This window comes from Triticum aestivum, chromosome 3B, assembly GCF_018294505.1.
Source record: "Triticum aestivum cultivar Chinese Spring chromosome 3B, IWGSC CS RefSeq v2.1, whole genome shotgun sequence".
In the NCBI taxonomy this organism is placed as follows: Eukaryota; Viridiplantae; Streptophyta; class Magnoliopsida; order Poales; family Poaceae; genus Triticum; species Triticum aestivum.
The window spans coordinates 560,834,498-560,846,517 of NC_057801.1; the positions used below are offsets into that span (position 1 = coordinate 560,834,498).

Here is a 12,020-nt window from a genome sequence, read left to right on the forward strand (position 1 = left end):
CACATGCATATTACATTCATCAAAATTATCATGTGCAACGGTAAAAGGCAACCCATCAATATAATCCTTAATAAGCACAAACTTCTTCGATATAGTGTAGTTTGGAGAATTCAAACAGATAATAGGACTATCATGTGTGGGTGCAATAGCAACAATTTCATGTTTAACATAAGGAACTATAGCAAGTTCATCTCCATAAGCATCATTCATATTGGCATCTTGGCCACAAGCATAGCAAGCATCATCAAAAAGGGATATTTCAAATGAATTAAAGGGATCATAGCAATCATCATAGCAATCATCCTTCGGTAAGCACGAAGGGGAATTAAACAATGTATGAGTTGGAGGGTTACTCTCATTAGAAGGTGAGCACGGGTAGCTAATCCGCTCTTCCTCCTTTTGTTCTTCGCTCTCCTCATCATCCTTTTCATCCAATGAGTTCACAATTTCATCAATTTCTTCTTCCATAGACTCCTGCAAAATATTAGTCTCTTCTTGGACAGCAGAGAATTCCTTAATATATGGTTTAACATAGGCATTAGAAGCATAATTATCATAACAATATTCAAGTATGGCAAAATTTTCAGATTTATAAAGAGTGGCATCATACTTTTCAATCAAAGAAGCAATTTCATAAGCACCCTTAAAAGCAACAAATTCTTCAATTTGTTGAACATCATAGTAATTATAAACACCCTTATCAACAAACTCACATTGGTAGGGAAGGTGTCTCTTAGGGTTTTTAGAACAACAAGTAATATCATATATTTCACATAAATTCCAAGCATAGCATTGCAAATGATGAATTTGATCCAGTAAAAGTTCCCCTTTTTTAGATATACGGTGTCGCACATAACAAGCATGCTCATCTAAAGATTTGCCCTCAACTAAGCTAGTTGGGGTTTCAGCACGAGCACAAAGGGATCGAAGATGATCCAAGTAAAAAGCTTCAGGAGTGTGATAGATTTTGAGTGGTTCTTCAACCATTGGTTCAGTAGGTACAACTATTTTTTTTGGTATTTTGCGTTTCCTACCCATAACTAAAGGTAGAAAACAACTAAGAACAACAAATAAAAATTACTTAGTGATAAAGCAAATAAGCACACACAAGAATATTCACCCCACGCTATGACTCCTCGGCAACGGCGCTAGAAAAAGGTCTTGATAACCCACAAGTGTAGGGGATAACTGTAGCCTCTTTCGATAAGTAAGAATGTCGATCCCAATGAGGAGCTAAAGGTAGAACAAATATTCTCTCAAGTCCTATCTGCCACTGATTCGACTCTACGCACACTTAGTGTTCGCTTTACCTAGAACAAGTATGAAACTAGAAGTACTTTGTAGGTGTTGTTGGATAAGTTTGCAAGATAATAAAGAGCAAGTAAATATAAACTAGGGGCTGTTTAGATAAAGAAGCAATAAAGTAAATATAGCGAGTGTGGAAAAGTGGTGGTAGGAGTTGTGAAATTGTCCCTAAGCAATTGACTACGTTACTAGACCGGTAATCACTATTGCAATTCTATTTGAGGGAGAGGCATAAGCTAACATACTTTCTCTTCTTGGATCATATGCACTTATGATTGGAACTCTAGCAAGCATCCGCAACTACTAAAGATCATTAAGGTAAAACCCAACCATAGCATTAAAGTATTAAGTCCCCTTTATCCCATACGCAAACAACCTACTTACTCGGATATGTGCTTCTGTCACTCACGCCACCCACCATAAGAAAATCATGAACATATTGCAAACCCTACAGTGGGGATCCCTCACGCTTACGCGACATAGAGAGCACTACAGGACAACACCAATAATAAAACATGCAACTCAAACCAATCATAGCAATTCATGAATCACCGGTAGGACAACGAAAATCTACTCAGACATCATAGGATGGCAACACATCATTGGATAAAAATATGAAGCATAAAGCACCATGTTCAAGTAGAGGGTACAGCAGGTTGCGGGATAGTGGACCGCTGAATATAAAAGGGGGAAGGTGATGGAGATGTTGGTGAAGATGGCGGAGGTATTGGTGAAGATCGCGGTGATGATGATGGCCCCCGGTGGCGTTCCAGCGCCACTTCTTCCTTGACCTTCTCCCTAGATGGGAGAAGGGTTTCCCCTCTGGTCCTTGGCTCCCATGGCGTGGGAGGGGCGAGAGCCCCTCCAATATTGGATCTATCTCTCTGTCTCTCTCTGTTTCTGTGTTCCCAGATTCTGCCCTGGCACCGTTTCTTTTATATCCGGAGATCCGTAACTCCGATTGGATTGAAACCTTCGCCCAGATATTTTTCCAACAATTAGCTTTCTTGAGGCAAAAGAAGAGCATCAAACGCCTTACAGGGTGCCCACGAGGGTCCAGGGCACGCCTGCCTCCCTGGGGCGCGGCCCCCCTATCTCGTTGGCCCCTCGGGCACCGTCTCGCGTTGTTTCTTCCTCCCAAAAATCACAAATATTCCAAAATAATTCTCCGTCCATTTTTATCCCGTTTGGACTCCATTTGATATTGGGTTTCCACGAAACATAAAACATGCAACAAACAGGAACTGGGACTGGGCACTGGATCATTATGTTAGTCCCAAAAATAGTATAACAAGTTTCCAAAAGTATATGAAAGTTGAATAATATTGGCATGGAACAATCAAAAATTATAGATACGATGGAGACGTATCAGGAGACTTAATCATAGGAGACATGTCGAACAACAAAGAAACTGGGCCTTCTGACCAAGATGCAGATGAGATGGATTATGAGGGTTAACAAGAGTACCTCAACTTTTTGTCTGCTAAGCACAGTCAAGGTTTGCAGGTCGGCCTTGATGATGTTACTAACACCGACATCAACACCAACGGCGCCGGCATCGATGGCGGCGCCGATACCGGCGGGGAAGGTACCGGCGGGGAATATATCGGCGCCGATGCCACTACCGGTGAGAAGAAGAAGCAGAAGAAGCAGAGGATATGAAAACCTAACAAACTCGGCATCCGACGACTGGTGATCACAAAAATGGCACCTGGCAAGTTTGAGCCATTAGAGCCGGAAGAACCTCACAAGTGCTATGGGAACCAAGTAGGATGCATCCTACGGTAATGCGCGAGCATCAACGACGATGTCTTAAGGAGTAAAGAACATTTGAGGCAGTTGCTCCTGACGAAGTTGCACAAGAGATTCAAGTTCCCCGACCGGGATGATAGCATAGAGCAACCGTGGGATGATCCAAAGATGAAAAAGATTAACAATCATGCATGGGCATGTTCAGAATGATTTGGCCTCTTGGAAAGGGAGGGTGAAACGAGCTATTGAGACTGAGGAACCCCTGTCCAAGATTCTAGAGGAAAATCTGACACTTACAGAAGAGGAGTTCGAAAAGTTCAAGAACACTTGCGCTACCGAGGTAGCCAAGGTTAAGGCTGCGAAATTCAAGAGCCTTCAGCAAAGGAACACGGGGAAGCATCGCCTCGGAAGCCATGGCTACCTTGGCAAAAGGCCCATATGGGATAAGGAGGACGCGGAACATGAAGCCGCGGGTCTCCCAGACCCCTCCGCGAAGTTCACCAACCCCTTGGAGCGTGACTTCATCAGGGCCTGCTACAAGTGGGACAAGAAAAAAAAGGTTTTTACACGGACGAGATCACAAGGAGATTGATTAGATTACTGGTAATTATTCTTTTACCACCTTACATTTAGCTCCTGATCAAGTCGACTACACATTCGTAAACGGTTCACGTTCCTTCTACAGGAGAAGCAACACCAGCTTGCAGTCGAAAGCCCTACTTTGCCGATGAGGCCCAAGTGGGACACCTCTCTCAACCGGGCCTTGAACAAACTTAAGGGACTCCGTTTGGGCCAGCGGCCGCAATATGGATGTGTGCACGGCACCGGAGACGGCGCCACAGGGAAGGTGTTTTACAACGAGGGCCCGGAGGCCAAGAAGCAGAAAAAGAAGTTTAGTCAGGCGGACATCGACAAGAAGGTGAAGCTTGAGGTCAAGAAAAAAGCAGCTGAGGATGCGCAAAAAGCAGACGAGTGAAACATGATTTGCTACAACAGGCAATAGATGATTTCGCTACTAACTTGGTCCCGGCTATCATCAACTAGACGAATGAAAATCCAGACAAGAAGGTACATGATTTCCCCATGCCCGGTTTCGTCAGGAGCAACTCGATGAACAACACCACCGCACCATCACCTTCTCACGCAACCGGGCCTGCTCTCGCACCTGCACCCGCTCATAGCAGCCCGTCCTCAGTCTCTCACACGCTAGGCGGGCCTTCGTCTTTGTCTAAGCTCGACGCCCTCACGGTAATTACATGTCGCACCAACATATATATCTAGAATATTCCATTTTCGTTGCCTTTCAGATGTTTTACGCCGTAGACATCTGTTTGCAGGCTGATGAAACCCCGTGCACCATACTCTACTTCATCAAAGGCCAGAAGGTGGACGTGGGAAAGGGGGTGATAATGAAGCCATTGCAAATCACGTTCCACAACCAACCGATGCCCGCTGGGCACTTCAGGGTTAACTTGTCGAGTGTGAGATCGGGGCATGATGATTTGCCTCCTCCATTACAGCTAGGGGGAGAGGACGATGAGACCCCACTGTGAATTGGAAGCTATAAGGGTTGGGTGCTGCTATGGTCGAAGAATCCTCTTCGTCTGGAGCCGGCCGAGAGCACACCAATAACCACACATCAACAAGCATGTATGGAGACCACCACCCCGCCTACGCAATTACCAACTCTTGTAGTGCCGGGTGAGAGCGGCGGATGACGTGATGAAGGGGGTCCAATAGTGGCTGATGTAATCGGCCCCGCAGAACAAAGAATGGATGATGAGGTGGAGGAGACGGAGGACCCAATGGGTTTCCTCAATACAGGCGCCTATGACTGTGACTTAGATATGATGAGTCAGCCATATGACGAATCGGGATATCAGCATGCTGATGAGGATATGGATGATCTGCCCGGGCAGGAATGTCCTAGCAGGGATTGCAAGAAGTCTCTCTTCATGAAATCCTCATAGGACACGCCTGAAGATGCCGCCTCAACACAAGGTCAACTAGCTGGGGGTCGTACAGTGCTTAGCCCGACAACTGGGGTAGGGGTTAAGGAAGGGTCTGGAAGGTGTGCCCAAGAAAAAGGAGAGGAAGAGACCGGGGAAGATAGGCTCAGCTACCTGCAAATAAGCTAGAGCACATAGCAACCAGACGGTGGATTCTGAAGAGATACCCGTTAAAGGTGCGGCCATGTTCCATGTCACGGGCGAGCTGATGCTACCGCTGAAACCACTGGAGGCACTATCAGGGGATCTCATGAGACTGCACGACCATGTGCTGTCGACTGAGAAAAGCCTACTACCCTTAAAGGATCCAAGATATCTGACATACGCGGCTCATGTGCCTAAGGGGAAGTGCTACATCGACACATGGCTCGCGGAGGTGTTCTTCCTGTGGTTTGACCATATCTTCGATATGTTTGGCTCGATTTTACAATCGTCCGCCTTTTTGCGCTACATACGAGCTCCGTCATGAAGAGAGAAGAAGTCTCGCAAATCTGTGTGGTGGATCCGTACTACATGCACGAGTCCTTCTTGAGTCTCGGCAACTTTGAGCGTGAAACTGTTAGGGAGTACCTCCAAAGCTTTATGGTGCAGAATAAGGACCAGGAAATTGTCCTCCTGCCTTATCATCCAAAGTAAGTCAGTTCTGGACAACCCTTTCACACATTTTAATCATTCCTTCTTGCTCATATGGAGAATAATTTGAGGTGTCTTTTCCCCCGCAGCGACGGGCGCGCCGTCCTTATAATTCTTTACATGCGAGTCTCCCACGCTGTGTATTTGGACCCTACCAGAAACTATGAGAAGAAGAACTACACCCACATAATGAATATTCTAGATGATGCTCTCTAAGGCTTCAGCATTAGGGGTGGCCACCTGCAGATCAGGAAACAAAGAAACAAGAACACGGGTTTCGCGCATAAAACTAACTTCTGCTGCATCCATGTCCCAAAACCAAGCAAGAAAGATGAATTCTACATCCTCCATCTCATGATTGAGTTCAACACGGATCACCAAAAGCTTCGCATGACAAACAGAAACGATGATCATATCCGCAAGTGGGTAGAATCTCATGGAGAAGCGGATTATAAACTTAGAGATGACTTCTTTCGCATCCAAAGGGACATTGCGACGATCATCATGAAAGAAGTCGTCGATGAGAAGGGGATGTTCCACCACGGCCCTATATTGCGAGCTGACGTCCGAACTCGCATAGGCATGCAACGTCATGACCTCGCGTCGTTCAAGAAGCTAGGGTCCATCCTCGATGATACGGAAGGATAGAACATCTAGTGATTTACGATGTCGATGATGATGATATGTATCAGTTGAACTTGTATACTTTCTGTAGCGATGAAACTTTGTGATGTCCATGGTCCCTGCTGAACTTGCCTAATGCTACTTTGTTAGTTTGGGTAAGATGACCTGCGTACCTCTAGTTAATTAGTTTGCGTATTATATGTTGCATCTAGTTGCTAACCCTTTCTTTTTCGTGTTGCTCTAGTATATTTTGTTGCATATGATTGTACATTCTCTTGATGAAGATGCATTTCAAACAGGTACCTAGCTTCTTGATGGCGAGGAAGCAATGCTATGTCGTGTACAAAGGGAAGGTTCCGCGGGTGTACGACGAGTATCCTGAGTGTCAGGGGCAAGTGAATGGGGACTCGGGCGCCAGCCATAAAGGCTTCAAAAGCAGATAAAAAGCAGAAGCTAGTTACTTGAGGTTCACGCTAGCGCGAGAGAGGACCCGTGACCGCCGCCTCATGTACTACCTGGTTTCGCTCTCACTCATAGTGATAGCTCTTCTCGCGTATCTCATTGTTTAGATGGATGACGATGTAGTTGCAAGTATTCGAGACTTGTATGATTGTATCGCTATTTTTGAAATGATGACGAGAGACCACTTTCTGTTGGATGATGATTATGATGATGACCATCTTGTATCGCTATGTATATGCTATGATTACATTTGTATGTGTATGATATACAAGAGATTGTTGTATAAAGCCCAAAACAAAATTCAGGAGCACAAAATGTAGAGCAGAAAAAAAAACTAATAACAGTAGCGTGGGGTATGGCATTAGCAGCAGCGAGCTCTTAGCAGTAGCGCTCTTTGCACAAGGGTGCTACAGCTATTATCAATAGCGCGTGTTGCAGACAAACACTGCAGCTATCCCTAGCAGTAGCGCTGGTCATGCCGCGCTACTGATAAGCATTAGCTGTAGCGCCGTATCAGTAGCGCGGCCACCTACGCTACTGATAAGCATATAACCCGTGCTACTGCTAGGCTTTTCCCTAGTAGTGCTTCCTTGTCGCTAAGGATCATGTAAGAACAAACCGGAATGAAATCTATGAAGAAATAGCAGAAGTTATGCTTGATTTTTTGCAGTATCCTTAGGCTAGTAGGAGCGCTGGTATGACCTGGCCAGGTCGTACCAGGTGTCGTCTTCTCTCATACTTTTTCAGAGCATTGCATTTTTATAAATTTGTGTGTCATGCCTTTTTTTATACAGAGGATGGTAGTTTCATCAAAGTAGTACCGTAATTTTCCCTTTTTCAGGGCATGGCATTTTTACAATTTTGTGTGTATTTTTTGTTCATGTCATTTTCATATATAGGATGACATTTTTAAAGGTTACGTGAAGAAAACTAATTCTAGATCACTCAACTTTTTGTTTTTATTTTAAAGTCGCGACAATTTAAAAGGGCGTTTTTAGGTCTCTGGGGTTCGCCTGGTTTGCCCTCCTGGTGAACAACCAAGAACGGTCGCCAGGAGCACAACCCCTGGCGAACAAATCGGCAGATGGGAGATCTCCCCTAGCGGTCGACCGTTGGATATTATAGCATCTCCAACAGGCGCCCAAAAACTGCTCCGCGCGTTGAAATTCGTGTTTTTTGGGCGCCGAACGGCTCCAGCAAAAGCTATAAAATAATGCGCGCTGAAAAACGCTATCACATGCTGTAAATTTGAGGCACCAGATTGCGCGCGCTTCATAATTTACACTGCGTGTTTTTTGGGGCGCGCACTTTTGGGCATTTGGTAAGCCAATGTTAGGTCCGGCATGCTAAAAGTGCTACAGTGAAGCGTTAAAACTATTTTAGGGCGCGAAAATTTTTGTGCGCCTGGTAGAGTTGCTTTTAGTGTCCTATTTGTACAGATGAAAAACTACCAAAAAATCTCGTATGCATAATGTGTGTAAATTATTATCGGCTGGATATTAGTGTCCTAGTGATAGCCACTCCTTGGCGCGTGGCAAACTCGTCTTGAAAAATGCATGAAACATGGACCAAGCAAGAGCAGGGCCGAGAAACTTGACTCTTTAGGTCACTAAGGTCATCGCCAATCACGCGGTATCCGAGCTTTTTATGCTTGGTTCGCCTAACTCAAGTTGCAAGAGACATGCATTCTGCAAGCGCAGGTTGGCACGTGATCCATTCCATTTCAACGTGCGCCGCCCACGAAACGCGGCCGTGCCTATTGCATGCCTTCGTCGTCGTCGGTCCGGGACGACCCTATAAATATGTCATCCGTAACCCAGCCAGAGCAAACAACACACGACACGAAACGACCATCATCTCTCTAGTGGCTAGTGCGAAAGGAAGATGGCGACTAATCTCGCAGCGCTCGTCGTCTTGGCCGCGTTCCTCGCCGGGCCGGCGGCGTGCGAGGGCGCCAGCATTTGCTTCAACGGCTGGCTGAGGCTACCCACCTACAACCCGTGGCTCTGTTCTCGCGGCTCCAGGACGAGAGGCCTTCCGTGGCAGCGGGGGCGTTCTCCCTCTGGGTTAGGGCTCGGCCACGGCTACTACGACAACAGGTGGTCGAGGTCGTACTGCCCCAGAGCGGAAGTGATTGTGAGGGGTGCCGTGAGGGACGCCGTGGCCGCGTACCCTGGCATTGGTGCGGGGCTCATCCGTCTCTTCTTCCACGACTGCTTCGTTCGGGTACCAACACAGCTTGTCGATTATTCTAGCTTATTTGCTAGCTGCATTGCCGTTCAAGAAGATCAACATGTTCTTTACGAGGTCTTTATGTCATAATGTTATATTCAGGGGTGCGATGCTTCCGTCCTCCTCACGACGACCAACTCCAATAACAGCGACACGGAGAGGGAAGGCCTTCCGAACAAGAACAGCCTGCGAGGGTTCGAGGTGATCGACGCGGCCAAGGCGGCGATCGAGGCCGCCTGCCCCGGCAAGGTTTCATGCGCCGACATCGTCGCCTTCGCCGCCCGCGACGCGTCCTACTTCCTCAGCAACCGCAGGATCAACATCCGGATGCCAGGCGGCCGCTACGACGGGCGCGAGTCCTTCGCCAACGAGACCGACCAGCTGCCCGGGCCCTTCTCCAATGTCGCGGAGCTCCAGGCGAGTTTCGCGGCCAAGGGGCTCACCTCAGACGAGATGGTCACGCTCTCCGGCGCGCACACAATCGGTGGTGCCCGCTGCATGTTCTTCTCCAGCCGCTTCTCTGAAATGGACCCGGCATTTGCCGCCAAGCTCAGGACCCAGTGCAACGGCAACGACGACACCAATGTGAACCAAGACGATGTGACCCCCTATGTCCTGGATAAGCAGTACTACCGGAACGTGATCGACAGGAAAGTATTGTTCACCTCGGACGCCGTGCTCAACTCGACGGATACGATGACGCAGGTGAGAGAAAACGCAAATAGGGCAGGCGCGTGGGAGAGGAAGTTTGAGAGAGCCATGGAGAATATGGGGAAAATCGGGATCAAGACCAGAGCCGACCAAGGCGCAGAGATCAGGAAAGTATGCTCGAGAGTCAACAACTAAAGTTGGCGAGTAGTAATGCGGGGTGGCTGGCTGTCTCCATGGCGGGTTCGCCTAATGGACGAGATGTAACTTCGTCTAGCTACTGTCATTGTTGGTTTTCTCACACTAAAACTCGGTGTCTGTGCGTTAATAAAGACATAAGTACACAAGTAGTAATTGTGTATGTTCACTACAACTATTTTCTGGTTGCTTCTGCCGATTAAAAACTGATAATGTTGCGACCGGCTAGGTGTCAATCGACTGAATTCTTGTGGGGTCAGTCACTTTTTGGTAGCAAGTTACTTCACTTAGAGCATCTTCAATAGGTACGCGGTAGCGCGACGCGTTAAAAAATGTTTGCAGCGCCGAAATAGCGTTTTTTCACGCAAGAGCGACGAAGAGGTTTTCAAGATGCATAAAAACATGATGCCAATGCGGTGGCCCCACCTGCAGCAGCTTGTACGGATAATCCGGCGTCCCAAATTTGCAGCTCAGCAGTTCGCTCGCATGCCCATGCGCTAAAAGTGTTTTTGCGTGCTCTATTTTACAGCATCTGCTGGAGCACTGTTTTTTGTCTTCAGCGCAAAAAAATTGATATTTAGCGCACGAGGCATTTTTGAAGCGTCTGTTGGAGATGCTCTTAGCTAGGTAGGTAGTAGGAGTAAACAAGTAGTAAAAGAATATTAAGAGATGGATCCCAAGAGGATACGGAAGAACCTGCACATGCATGTATGCGTCCATGACCACGTGACAAGCGTGGTAAAAGCAATCTCAAATTGACAAAATGTATGCGTCCACGGCCTGTCTATGGCCTATGCATTGCATTTCGCATGCTCCGGTGCACCGGCGCATGCGCTCGTGTGTATTACCTCTGTCTAGAGTTACTTATTTTAGATTGTTTATATATGAGCGTGTTTAAATACATTTGTATCTAGACAAATCTAAAATAAGTAAGAGGGTGTTTGTTTCCAGGGACTTATGGGTCTAGGGACTTAAAAAAGTCCCAATAAGTCCCACCTAAACCAAATGGGAGGGACTTATGGGGACTTATTGTGGTGATTTGGGACTTATTGAAAAAGACTCTCCCTGAGGAGCTTATTGGGACTTATCGAGCGATTCCCCCGCATCGCACCTGCCCCGGCCCGCACCTTCCCCCCCGCGTCGCTCTCCTTCCCTCCCGCGTCGCTCTCCTTCCCGCATGACGCATCGATCTCCTTCCCTGCCCCGCACCTTCCCCGGTCCTTCCCCTTTTGCTTCGATCGCCACGAGTAGCCAGCGCCGCCGCAAGTAGGCAGAGCCGCCGCTGCCAGTAGCCAGCGCCGCCGCCGCCATGGGCAACGATGAGGAGGACGGGGTCCCTTTTTTGTCTCCGTTCCACGCGAATCATCAGGCATCGCAGGGCTCATCCGCCGGGGGAAATCTCGGGAGGGGAATGGGATTCTTGGATCTCAACCACAACGTCGACGAGTTCCCGGAGTTGGGCTCGTACCAGCAGCTCCTCTTCAACCAGTCCGCCGGCCATGGTCTTCCTCCTACTGGAGCTGGTCGTGGGAGGCCCGTGTCTCACGGCGGAGGAGGCCGAGCACGGTCTCTCAACTTCGGAGGCCGAGCCGGCTCTCGCCTGCGTCCGTTCGTTGCCCCGGGCGCATCTGCCGTTGAGGGAGGTGTGATAGGTCGTGGGAGGACAAGTGTTAATCGTTTGTATGAACAAGTGTTATGAACAAGTGTTATTTCGGTTGTCACTATTCTATAATTCGTTTGTATGAAAAATGGTTATGTGAATAAGTGTTTTATCAACTTATAAGTCCGTGTAAACAAACAGGCAGGGACTCGGGACTTATAAGTCGGTGTAAACAAACAGGCAGGGACTTATGACTTATAAGTTGGGACTTAAAAAAGTCCTAAGACTTATGAAACAAACAGGCTCTAAGTCAGGGCAAAGGGAGTATGTACATTTTCTTAAATGAGGGAGTATGAACCTAGGGGTACATTAATTAATAAAATTAGTGATACTGGTATTAGCACTTAATAAAAATTAAATAAACTCCTAAACAAAATCAAAATACTTATTTTTTTAAAGAAGAATGATTAGTGGCTTTGGTATTACTCTTTAAGAAGAGGAAAAGAAACAAAGATAACACAAACATTGACAAAATTTACACACAAATTATATAAAAA

At 47.1% G+C, this 12,020-nt stretch overlaps 1 protein-coding gene across 1 annotated transcript; it reads left to right on the forward strand.

Moving 5' to 3' along the window:
- The first annotated feature begins 8,634 nt into the window (after positions 1-8,634).
- On the forward strand, positions 8,635-9,983 carry LOC123065729 (peroxidase 2-like). Its single transcript, XM_044488956.1, has 2 exons — positions 8,635-9,011; positions 9,120-9,983. The coding sequence occupies exons 1-2, from the start codon at positions 8,670-8,672 to the stop codon at positions 9,861-9,863; spliced, it is 1,086 nt and encodes a 361-aa protein (XP_044344891.1). The 5' UTR covers positions 8,635-8,669; the 3' UTR covers positions 9,864-9,983.
- The last annotated feature ends 2,037 nt before the right edge of the window (positions 9,984-12,020 follow it).